The sequence below is a fragment of the Puma concolor genome, chromosome C1, assembly GCF_028749965.1.
Source record: "Puma concolor isolate L17-30 chromosome C1, mPumCon1.1.hap2, whole genome shotgun sequence".
NCBI classification, from domain to species: Eukaryota; Metazoa; Chordata; class Mammalia; order Carnivora; family Felidae; genus Puma; species Puma concolor.
This window is the reverse complement of record NC_141674.1, coordinates 214,946,765-214,959,376: the sequence shown is the minus strand read 5'-3', so window position 1 is coordinate 214,959,376 and position 12,612 is coordinate 214,946,765. Positions and strand designations below refer to the sequence as shown.

At 48.1% G+C, this 12,612-nt stretch overlaps 1 protein-coding gene and 1 long non-coding RNA gene across 10 annotated transcripts in view; both read right to left on the bottom strand.

Annotated features, from left to right (window-relative positions):
* Positions 1-12,612, bottom strand: part of ARMC9 (armadillo repeat containing 9) — a 150,950-nt gene that overhangs the window by 21,672 nt on the left and 116,666 nt on the right. For all 9 annotated transcript variants that reach the window (XM_086719912.1, XM_086719914.1, XM_086719913.1 and 6 more), the window contains one exon: positions 10,655-10,759. In XM_086719912.1, coding sequence (XP_086576038.1) covers positions 10,655-10,759 — 105 coding nt within the window. The remainder of the gene's footprint in view (positions 1-10,654; positions 10,760-12,612) is intronic.
* LOC147578732 (uncharacterized) lies at positions 2,731-4,814 on the bottom strand. The gene is made up of 2 exons (XR_015255617.1): positions 3,675-4,814; positions 2,731-3,644 (listed from the first exon to the last, which is right to left on the bottom strand). It is a non-coding gene; the product is annotated as an uncharacterized LOC147578732 (long non-coding RNA).

Below are 12,612 nucleotides of genomic sequence, written 5' to 3'. Positions count from 1 at the left end.
GTGCCCTTAAAAATTTTTTTTTTAATTAAAAAAAAGTAACCTTTCCACCTATATATTAGAGATAAGCCAAATGAACGGGTAAACAACACACTGGGAAGAAATATTTGCACATATTTAACAGATGAAAGGTTAAGACTTTCATTAGGTAAGTAGCTCGTACAAATCAGTAGGTGAAACAGTCCATTAGTGATCAAAGAATTCAAATAGTCAAGTCACAAAATAGAATAGATCGCCAGTAAAGGAAGGAAAAAAATGATCAACTTTACAAGTAATTAGAAATACAATTTCACACAAAAAAGTATCATTTTTCAACTCTTAAATGAGTGACAATTAAAGAAAGGATCCCACCCGCTGCTGGCAGGAATCAAAAGCCTCAGTGGCAGGGAAAGCTGAGTAATGTTCAATTACTTTGGGAAGTAATTTGGTGTTTTAAGTAGTCGTAACGATGTTCACATCTTTGGGTGTAAACCCTAGTGGAAGAACCCCAAATACGGGAAACATCAAATAAACAAGGTTGTTTGCTACAAAACTGTCATAGAGTAAAACTGGAATAATCTAGGTGTCCAGTAATAGGGGAAGAATTAAGTGAAATACAACATATTCATCCGAAATAGTAAGTGGCCTTTTACAATGATAAAGACTAGGTTATGAAAAATATGCTTATTTAAAACATTTACTAAAAGATTATAAAGCTGTACATAAATGATGCCTTCAATTATGCTAAAATTACACAAAAGGCTGGAAGGAAATATACACTGAAATGAATACAGTGATAGATAGGATAGTAGAACCAAGAGGAATGTTTCTCCTCTTTACTTTCCAAGTGTTCTCTAATATGATTATATTAACACTTCAGAAAATTTGTTTAAAAGAGAAATTACTGTAAAGCTAGTGAAATCTGAATAAAGTCTGTGGATTGTGCCAGTGTGGATTGCCCGCATGATATGATGCTACAGTCCTATAAGATGGGATCCCTGGGAAAACTGGGGGGGAAGGGCACATGGGACCTCTCTACACTTTTTCAAATTCCTGTGAACCTAGAATTATTTGAAAATAAAAAGTAAAAACAACAACAACAACAAAGCAGACACTTTTTTAAAAATTGGAATTACATCTTTGATTTCTTGATTTTTGCTGAGAAGTTATTAGGGTCTATCTAGTGTTTGAGGTAGGGAGAAAAAAAGGGCCTCACTGTGCTGTGGGGCCAGCACCAGCGAGGGAGGGTGGGCAGGGTGGGCTGCACCTGGGTTGGTGAAGATAGGGGCGGACAGGTGGGAGTGTGAAGGGGAGCAGGACAAGAGGAAAGAGAAAGTGTGAGCTTCTGGGGAGGAAATGGAACATAATTAGTTTTTTTTAAATGTTTATTTTTGAGAGACAGAGAGAGAGAGAGAGAGAGCGAGAGAGAGCAAGTATAAGTGGGGGAGGGGCAGAGAGAGGGAGACACAGAATTGGAAGCAGGCTCCAGGCTCCGAGCTGTCAGGACAGAGTCTGATGTGGGGCTCGAACTCATAAACCGCGAGATCATGACCTGAGCCACCAGGCACCCCAGAAACGGAACATAATTAAGCTTTCCAAGTAAGAACTAGCAGGCAGTACCCTTTGTATCTCCTGTGTGATCTGCAAAAAGAGGCTATTTTAACCACAATCACTTCACTCCGCTGCCTGCTTTTACTCGGACTTCCCTTCAGCTCAAGGTCGTGCTGCCCCATCTAGTATGCGGGGTAACTTTACAGGCTGCACGACCCATCAGGGAAGCAGGCCCCTCAGGTCCGATTCTCAAAGGCACCCCAGGAACACTCGTGTTTCTCTTTCTCTCTCCATACTTCCTGACAGAACACCTGGGTCTTTCCAAAGAAGGCTCAGAAGGTGAAGTCCTTAGCTACTGGAAAAGGGGAGACGGTGAATAGGTGCCTTCCAGCCCCACCCTCCCCCTGCCCCTCCACTCCACGGTCCTTCTGGGCTCACTCTCCCAACTCCTTCCTAGAGGAGAGGGAACGTATCACGTACAGTGGAGAGTGTTTCAGCCTTTGGGAAACCGTCGGCCACACCATCTCCCCCCACCCTTTTTTTTAAGATTTTATTTTCAAGTAATCTCTACACCCAACAGGGGGCCTCAAACTCACAACCCTGAGATCAAGAGTCGCTCGCTCTACGGACTGCGTCAGCCAGGCTCCCCAGCCATACCATCTCTTCAAAGGCACACAGGCCTAAGAAATAACTTGAGGTGGATGGTATCTGTCTTGGTTTCCAGGGGATGAAGAAACGGAGTCTGGCCTGTGGGCCAGAACTGTCTGGGCTGTTACTCAAATGCCTGAGGAAAGGCCCTTGGGGAAGAGGGTTAAGTGTGCAGGACCCAGCGTGTCAGGGCAGCTGCCTTGCAGAAGGGTCCGTTTCCTTCTCACCCGACAACGTGCTGTGCTTGTAGCGTGAGCCACACGGTAGCCCACAGGTCCCCAGGCCCCTCTCTGGGCCCCTCACTTTCAGTGCGGCCCTTTTAGGCCGGGAAGATCTGAAACGATACCTAGTCCAACAACCTGTGGACGATACCGAGTTCTGCAGAAATGCTCCGGCGGCTGTTGGGAGAGAGAATGGAAAGGGTCCCTGGCAGCCACCTTATTCGTCCAGAGGACTCAGCCTTCATCTGTGTGACAGATGGAGATTTCACTTGAAAGAAGGTTCTGCTCCTAAAAAAATGCAGCTTATTGAGCCACAATAAAAAAATGCCGCATATGATTTAGCCGAATGTAATTTATTTAATAGCAAAAGATGGTCAACACATGTCAATCGAGGTAAAAAATGTTATTTCCCATTGACTAATTTTCGAGAATCGGCGAATCACGTAAGTTGTGACATGTTAATAAAGCAGTACGAATTTTTGTAAGGAAACACAAGTTCTCCTCTCTCTCTATCCACCCATCAATCCACCCACCGCGCAGAAGATGACATGGAGGCTGAAGCAGACACTCTTTGCGGTCCACCCAATATTCATTCTCTCCTGACCAACAGTACTCTGATTCTACTGGCACGCAAATGCTTCTACTTAAAATACTCCCCCCTGGGGCGCCTGGGTGGCTCAGTTGGTCGAGTGCCCGACTCCGGCTCAGGTCACGATCTCCCGGTTTGTGAGTCGGAGCCCCATGTCAAGCTCTGTGCTGACAGCTCAGAGCCTGGAGCCTGCTTCCGATTCTGTGTCTCCCTCTCTCTCTGACTCTCCCCTCGTTCACACTCTTTCTCTCAAAAATAAATGAACATCAAAAAAAAATTTTTTTTAAATAAAAACATACCCCCTTTTGCAGACTCCCTTGCAGCTAGGGGTCACGTGACCCAGTTCTGACCAGTAAGAATCCAGTGGAGGTCGCCAGCTGGAACCCTGGGAAGGAGCACCATAGAAGGGGCAGATTTGGCTGGTCTGCCTGTTGGGCCTTCTTCCTGACTTTATCATGGGTTTGTGCTGGGAGCTCCCTCTGCCATCTCGTGACCAAGAGGCCACAAGCATGTGAATGAGGGGCTCCCTCACTGAGGCAGAACTACCATGGAGTGGATGAAACTGAAGCTTCAAGACCCAGAAGAAGCCCTAGCAATGTGTTCACATGGTCCAATGTTTTTGTAACATTTGCAAAAGTAGGATATTTTAACTGCAAGCACTTAATACTGCTGTTTCTTTCTACTCTGACTTCCCTTCTGCTGTTTCTTCCTCCTCTGACTTCCCTTGTCATACTTCCCTTCACGTTGGTGGCGTGGTGTTGGGATTTAGCTAAGGGGGGACAATTTGGGACTTAGCTAAGGGGGCGCTGAGTCTCAATGACATTTAATTCAGGTTTCGAATAGATTCATATGATTCCCAATCATGCACAGTCAAACCTTCGCTAGCTGTCCTGGGGTAGGAATGGCTTCTAGAAATTCCCTGCGTTGTCAGGGTATTTATGAATAATCAGTGTGCAAGAAAACTTGAAATATCCCCAAATCTTACAGCTTATTTGTGGAAGACATTTGAGGAGGGAGTTCTCAAATTTAGCGACAATCCTAAAAATGTATACAACAGCATTACCAAAAACTAAATGTGAGGCCAAAAGATTTTTCCAGTCTATGAATAATGAGAAACAAAATTTGATCAAATATGTTACAGGAAGGACAAATTTCCTTTTCTCTCCGTGGAAAACATTACAGACTCATTATTATATAGGTAGAGGCAATTAAAAGGCATAAAACAAAAACCAACAAACAAAAACCCCTATAAGGTATGCAAGGCAGCTAATTAATAAAAACATCACTTTTCTGTCAATTCTTAAAATTTGAATTTTACTGTGATTTATTTTCTCATTCCCATTCGGATTAAGTATCCACTTCATAACTAACTCTGTATCCCTTTATTGAAAGAAGCCTTCCCAAGCCCTGTAAACCAGAGGTCCCACAAAACCTGGGTCTTCCCTTCATACTGACAGGCAGAGTGTAGAAAGACATGCAAAGAGCCTGGAGTCCACATCCTTCAGTATTATCAGCGGGATGGATAGATTCTCCGCGTTTGGCAGCTGGGCCAGTCCTAACTAATAAAGGAAAGAGAAGGTGCAGAGAGAAATGGAAGAATAACAGAAGGAACAGTGGTATCACCTCTGGGTGGGTGGAGTTTTATTATGGTTGTTTAGACTGTTTATTTGGACTTTCCCATAATAAGCATGTATTTCTTTCTTTTTTATTGTTTTATTTTATTTATTTTTTATTTTGGAAAAGGCTTTAGAGGGACTTTTTTTTTTAATATGAAATTTATTGTCAAATTGGTTTCCATATAACACCCAGTGCTCATCCCAACAGGTGCCCTTCTCAATGCCCATCACCCATCCTCCCCTCCCTCCCACCCCCCATCTTTTTTTTTTTTTTTAATGTTTTTAATTTATTCTTTTTAACGTGTTATTTATTTTTGAGAGAGTACAAGCAGGGAAGGGGAAGAGAGAGGGACAAAGGATCCGAAGCAGGCTGTGTGCCGACAGCAGCGAGCCCGATGTAGGGCTTGAACTCACGAACCGCGAGATCGTGACCTGAGCTGAAGTCGGAGCCTCAACTGAGCCATCCAGGCGCCCCTATTTCTTTTATAATTAGAAGGAAGCATACACAGGACACCTGGCTGGCTCAGTAGCAGGAGCATGCGACTCTTAATCTTGGGGTTGTGAGTTCAGGCCCCACATTTGGTATAGGGATTAGTTAAAAACAAACAAACAAACTTAAAAAAAAAATACAAGAAACAAACTGAAAAAGAAATGGATTTGGAATATTTGCGGCTTGGGATTTTCTCGCCTGCTTGTTTGGTTGTGTTTTCACACACAAGAATATGGACTTTTGGTTCCAACTCATCTCCCAATGTGTAGAGAGCACTGAGACTTCAACTATCAGTCAGGCAGGGCAGGAATAACTGGAAAGTGATCAGAATAAGCTCCAAAGTGGAGACACATTTGAAAAAAGAAATCTAAAAGCAAAAACTGCAAACCGAGGCCCTTCCGTGTGCTTCCACAGCGGGCAGTGGGATGGCAGGGGCCCGGGGCCCTGCCCTGTCTCCGACGGGCTCGGCCCTGCACCCTGGCCAGCTGCGCCCGCCGCCCAAGTGGCAAAGTTTCCGTGGTCCAGACTCGGGCTTCAGGACCACTGGGGCGGGGTGGGGGGTGGCAGTAATAAAGATGCGGATTCCCAGGCCCGCCTCCATACACACGTTCTTCGGAGGCAGGGCTAATCCGTCCTTCAGGCCATCTCTGGAAAACTAAACGAATTCGGGTCTCCATTTGACAGAGGGAGGAAACCGTGGGAAGGGAGTGATCAGCTTTTACAGGAGGCATCCCCCGCAAAATGAGTTTATGCAGGAAACTTAGACCAGACAGAAAACTGTGAATATGCCACAGCTGGAGTTCTCTGAATTTTCAGACGCAGCAGGCAATTCACTGGAAAATCGACAGCTCTTCCAGAAGGTGGCACAGCTTAGTGGGAAAGGGCAAGGGCAAGCAGCTTCAAATAAACCTGAGAGTGTCCCTTACCCTTTCTCAGCCTCAGCTCTCCTTTCTAGAAAATGCGACACTAGCAGGATTTCCCCCGTAGTTTGTGGACCAAATTAAATGGAGTCAGATGTACGAAGTGGTCTGCACAGGGCTTGGCTCATGACGTGTGCTGAACTGATTTAAGACGTGCCCATTACTGTTGTTAAAGGTAATTCATAATAGGTTTAAACTGTGAAATAAAAACAAAAAGCTGAGATTCTGTGATACGTATCCACACCCCTTTTAACCGAGGTGACAAAGCTATTTAGATCAGGGCATTCTTTTCAGGAAGGATTAAATGATTGTTCAGCAGAGTATGGATGATACAAAAAAAAAAAAAAAAATTCAGAAATAAGCAAGGAGAAGTTGGCAAATCATCAGTCTTGACCTGCTGACAGTCACGGCCTAAAGAAGAAACAAGGCGTGCTGCTTTCTACCAGAATTACGAGTAAGCAGCACATTTCTCGTGACCATGGCCACGCTCAGGCAAGCTTAGGAAGTGACTTGTTCTCTCGTCCCAGCTTTCTGAGTTCTCAGTGGTTGGCGGCACTGTTTGTGGCCTGGGCTCTGCCTGTGCACAGGAGCTGTTTGCTTGCACTCGGGAGGGTCAGGATGGCAGCGGGACCCTTCTGGGAAGGGCGTGGCTCCAAATGCCTAGGAGGGGGTGAGCCACTGGGTCCAGGAATCCTGGGAATGGTTTCCTTCCATCCCCCAATACCGATGGGCTGCCCCTGCCATACCTCCACCCTCACCCCCAAGCCAGTAGTTTCTAAATCATTGGTGTGTCCCATACCCAGTTCTTGGGATTATGGTAAGGAGGCCTGAGGAGGGTCCTAGGCTCTATCGTTAAGCCACATTGAGGATCTGGGGCTTTGAGAGAGCCTGGGCTAGTTCTGTCCTGCACGACAGTATCTGCTGCCCCACTTGCCGCTCCTTGCTGTTCCCTGCATCCCTACCAAGAGCACAGTTTCGTCTGCTCTGTGTCTTTCATAAACTTCTCAAAGGTGACAGCTAGGTCTTAAACTTTTCGGCATTCTGCTATGTGTTAGGCAAATGGCATGAATTCGGTGAAAACTTTTTGAATATAATATTCTGATACAACGTTTCAAAAAGTCAGTATCTTTCAAGTGATCTTGAAAAATCTACAGTCTACCTCGTACATCAGAAGAGGAGGCGTGAATGCTTTTGGGCACACAGTCCCTGGTGAAATGTCTTCTGTTTTTAGCGGGTTCCCTCGTTGGGCACGAGCAGTTGCGGAGATACGAACTCAAAGCCTTGTGGGTACCGGAGCCAAAGGCACGGCTCTTTGAAATCAATGAGCCCCACGCAGAGGCTGGCGGGCTGTCGATTTCAAATCAAGATCGGGGGACTGAGGGCAGCTTAGCAAGACTGATGGGCAGAGACGGCAAAACTGGGACTGTCCAGTAACCAGTGGCTGCCCCACATTGTTTTCTAACTTTAAAACCGCTTCCATGACGAGATCCTACGGTGACCTGGTGTGGAGGGTTGAAAGGTGGCCCCAAGTAGATACGCTCATGTTCTAACCCCACGAACCTGTGGATGTGGTGAATGTGACATCTGGCAAAAAGCAGTCTCTGCAGATGTAATTAAGTTAGTGATCTCGAGATGAAGCCATCATCCTAGATTATCCTAGATTCACGACAAGTGTCCCTATGAGACACAAAAGAGAGAAGGGGAGAAGGCCCTGTGGAGATAGAGGCGGAGTCTGGAGGGGTGCAGCCACCAGCCAGGGAACCCCTGGAGCCACCGGAAGCTGGAGGGGCATGGGAGCCTCTCCCCCAGGGCCTTCAGAGGGGGCGTGGCTGTGTGGGCCTCTTGATTTTGGACTTCTGGCCTCCAGAACTGTGAGAGGATAAACTTGCGGTGTTTTATACTACTTTGTCCCTCCGGCACCAGGAAGCTAAGACACTGGGTCTTCACGTTTATATAATGAATTCTTTCTGTACTTTGTACTCGTGTTACTCACATCTTCACCAAAAAGTGACAAACGTGCAGGGAACTTTCCTGCTGGATTCAAAGATGTCCTCCTGGTAAAAGGATAGTGAAGATACGTGAGGGAGATTTAGAACTGCACACTAGGGTAAAATGACGCCATTTCTAGATGCCATTGCCCTGGGTTACCGGGTTACTGGTTGGTCTGAGAGCTCTGCCCTTTGTGCCCCAACAAGCGGCAGGGTTAAGCTGGGAGTCCCAGACGTTCTGTGCCTTGGTTTTAGTTGCTGTTTAAAAACCTTCACCATCCTCAACCTAAGATCGCATAAGCATTTACTTCACCTGGGAGAGGGGCTGTAAATCGCTCTGCATTCACACTTGGTTTTGGTTCGCCAAGTTCTGTGACTGTCCTTGCTGACCATCACATGCCTGCGTGGTTGTGTCTGTGGGAAAGTCCCAACACTGCAGGGCTGGGCTCCCGGCCGTGGCTTCCACCTTTGAAGATGCCCCACCCACTTGCCTGTTCCATTCTCAATTTCCGCCTATGTAGCAAAAGAGTCTTGCATTCGTTCATTCAATATTTTATTTATTTTTGAGAGAGGGAGAGAGAGAGAGAGAGAGAGAGAGAGAGAGAGAGAGAGAGACACAGGGCGAGTGCGTGAGCAGGGGAGGGGCAGAAAGAGGAGACACAGAATCCAAAGTAGGTTCCAAGCTCCGAGCTGTCAGCACAGAGCCCGATGTGGGGCTCGAATCCAGGAACCATGAGATCATGACCTGAGCCAAAGTCAGACCCTTAACCGACTGAGCCACCCAGGTGCTCCAGGAGAGCCTTGCTTTCAAAAACGCACATCTTATCAAATGGAGCCCAGTCCCTCCCTGCCAAAGTCAGTGCTCTTCCAAAGGGAAACAAAGCCTAGTTAGGGCTTCAGACTTCCATCAACAACTTGGAACCCAACTGCCTCATTTCCAACGTTTCTGGAGCACCTCCCCACTTGACTGAAAGTAAACAGAGCCTCCACAGTCAGATTCCTTTGATCCTTGAGACATTCAAAGGGCTGTGATGGGCTATAGGCCTTGACCATGACCAGAGCCAAGGTGGTGGGTGGTGGTGGTACGGAGGGGTAAGGGTGGAACCCCGGCCGAGCCTCCTCGGGTCATCTCCCTTCACTCCTGCCCCCTATAGTCCATTTTCCATCATGCAACCAGAATGAAAATACAAGTTCATACATTAAAACAAGTCAAACCGAGTCACTCCCCTGCTCCAGTACTCTCCCAGCTCAGGCTGGGAGAAAATCCAAAACCCTTGCCTACAAAGCTCCCACAGATGGGCTTCTGGCTGTCCTCTAACGTCAAGTTCCACCAGCACATTCTGTACCCCAGCCTGGGGCCCCGGAAATTCCTTGACAGGTGAGGAAAACTGGGGCAGGTGTCCAGGGAGAACAGTACCCAGGGTGAGATGAGGAGGGCCAGGATGGGGGCAGTGATGGGAAGGCACTTTCTGCTTCTGTCTACTCCTACAAGGCTCATGCCACCTGCACCCACATTCTTTTCCTTCTCAAGTCACTGTCCCTGACTTGTTTGTTGAGCAAGTTGTTCAAGGATTGTTGAAAGACTGGCTCCTGGCCTTCTGCTCCAGCAATTACTTGACTAATGCGAGACGTCACAGTCCACGGGACTGACCCAGTCAAACAGCAGCTTCAAAATTCCAGGAGCTCCTTTTAATGCCAATGGCCTTCACTCCTGTGTGCTCTGCTGTCTGTCCCAGGAGAGCGGACAGGCCCCCATCTCTTGTTCCTCCCTTCAGAAACCTCACACTCCAACATTCCACCTGTTCATTGATGTGCTTTCTGATCAAGGTTTCGTGAGACACCTGCGGGCGGGCCCCCGACACTGCCATCCTCTCCTGGCCAATCGGCAGCTCCCTCCTCACGCCCTCCCCTGTTTAGCTGGCGGGTGGTAACCAGGGGCTCCTAGAGCTGGATGGGCATCAGAGTCAGCGGGGAGCTCTCTGAGCTCAGATGACGGCCCCATCTCAGATGTGTGACTCCACAGGCCTCTTGGATGCCTGGACTGGCCACCCAATCCATCCTGAAACACTCCTCCGTTCCGATTCCCGTGGCGCTACATTATCCTGGTTCTCCTCAAGCCTCTCTGGTCACTTTCTGTCCTTCTCAGAGGCCCTGCTTCTTGCTCCCACTCCTGACATGCTGGTCTGCCCCTCTGTCCTCAGCCCCTCACTCTCTCTCTCTCTCTCTTTCCACCCTTTGCTTCGTTAGGCATCTCTTCGCCTGCTCTGACGGTTTCAGCCATCACCGGTGTGCCGATGACTTGCAAACCCACCAGTCTTCCCTTCTACTAGATAAGGCACATGAAAATTAAGAAGCTGGACAGGTGGGTGATTACTACTGAGGCGGGCACACCTTTGGATGTTAGGAAGGCTCCTGACATGTGCCCTCGTGTTATATCCTGATCTCTTTTCTGTTCACCGACAGCTCTATCTGTGACAGGTAGCTAGGGCCACAGTGCTCTTCAGGACCGCTGGAAGCAGACTGGCCAACACTCTCATAAACATAGTATCGTAGTATCGACCAAACCACACAGTCATGTGTCATTGCAAAGGCTAAATGCATCAATGGCCCATCTCTCCTTTCTACTTCTCCCCCACCCCCTCATGTGGTACTTACTCCCAAGTACTCCGTGGTCAGAAGCTTCTCGCCTGAGAGCTCTCCAAGCTGGGGCTGGATCAGCTCGTCTTTGTCCAGATCAGCTTCCATAGTGTCATGGTCCTCCTGTTTCAAAGGACACACGGGGGTCAGTGCTCTGGATCCCCCTACTGCACATTCCCAGACAGCTGGGTCCCCAAGTGGGCACCTGCCAACGGAACGAGAAGGCGTCTGCCCAACCACAGCAACTGGTGGGTTTGCATTTCAAACGGCTTCAGGGGCAGTCTGTCCTCTGCTCATAACCTGAACCATGAAGCCAAAAGGGAAAATACCAGCCCACCTCTTTCGGAAGCTGGGCACCTATGGACACCTCCATGGCCACAGGTGTGAAGAGGTTCAATGAGACACTTAACAGTCTCCCTCAGTCACAGCTCTCAGAATTTCTCTGGGAGGTCAAGGGACCATAAGAATAGCCAGGCCAGTCCACCAAGAACTATGAAGCACCTTCACAGGCACAGGCCTTCAGCAACTGTACGTTATAGGCTTGTTGTTCTCAAGCAGTTTACAGTCAATAAGTAAGAAGACTCATCAAAAAGAGAAGAGCTGTTTTGCTTTTGGGAAGATGGAGTGGATATACTTTTCCCTATTCCTCCCACCAAATACGGCCTCAAAACACTGGACGTTAAACATAAAATAAACACAAGAGACCCTGAAAGACAGAGAGAAGGAGGCAGACTGGCTGGGTCCCCAAAGACACAAGGAGCGAAAGGTGCTGAGTTCCCTGGGGTTCCTTGGTTCCTTACAGATTCCACACTCGGGAGCTGAAGAAGCCAGCAGCCCAGCAACGTTTGAGTGGCGAAGACAAAAAAGTCTCCCCAGAGCCTGCTCCTCTGGCTGAAGGATCGGGAAAGGGAGGGCCTAGCAATGACAGAAGTTTTAGAAAATAACCAAACACCACAGAAAATATTGTGGCCCCGTCCCAACCACACCTGCCAGGGCCTTCGGGAGTCCAGGCTTCTGCCCTCACTGGGCTGTCATCAGGCACCCCCACATCCTCAGCTGGGGTGACACGAGTAGGGAGGGGGAATTTCATCCCTCCTGGGCAGTAATGAGGTTCCCCCATCCCCAGGAGAGAGTGGAGACCACGTGGAGAGCCCAGCCTTCCAGCCGACAGTGACGAGCTACCCCCTCTCCATGCTCTGATGCCGTCGGAGGAGGCCTGGTGGAGATTCATGCTTTTACCACTGCCCACATCTTTCTGTGGTGCCAGGGGAGGCTCTGTGGGCAGCACTAATGAGGCACTCCTTCCTGTTCTAGTTAGAGAGATACTAGTCGAGGCTGCGTAGGGATCCGGAACTCCCACCCCTGTCTTGCAGTAACAAGGAGTCTCTTCCCATCCCCTACCACCCCTGGGTGTCAACAGAGGCTGAGTGTAAATCCTGGTCTTCTATTCACACCTGGCGGCAATGAGGAGGAGACTCACCGCCCCCCCCCCCCCCCCCGGCCAGAGCAGTATCAGAGGTACTGTTGAGCCAGCTAAAACAGAAGGTTTCAATTAGATCAAAAGTCTTACAATCCTCAAAATATCTGGGCTTAAATAAAAAATCACTCATCATACCGGGAACCAGGAAGCTCTCTCAAACTGAACAAAAAGAGACGATCAATAGATGCCAACATCAAGGTAACGGAGATGCTACTAGAATGATCTGACATAGATTTTAAAGCTGTTATCACAAAAATGCTTCAGTGAGCAATTACATTCTTGAGACAAATGAAAAATTAGGAAGTCTCAAGAACATAGAAAAAGAATAAAATAAACCCAAAGCAAGCACGAGCAAGAAAATAATATAAAGAACAGATATCAGGGCGCCTGGGTGGCGCAGTCGGTTAAGCGTCCGACTTCAGCCAGGTCACGATCTCGCGGTCCCTGGGTTCGAGCCCCGCGTCAGGCTCTGGGCTGATGGCTCAGAGCCTGGAGC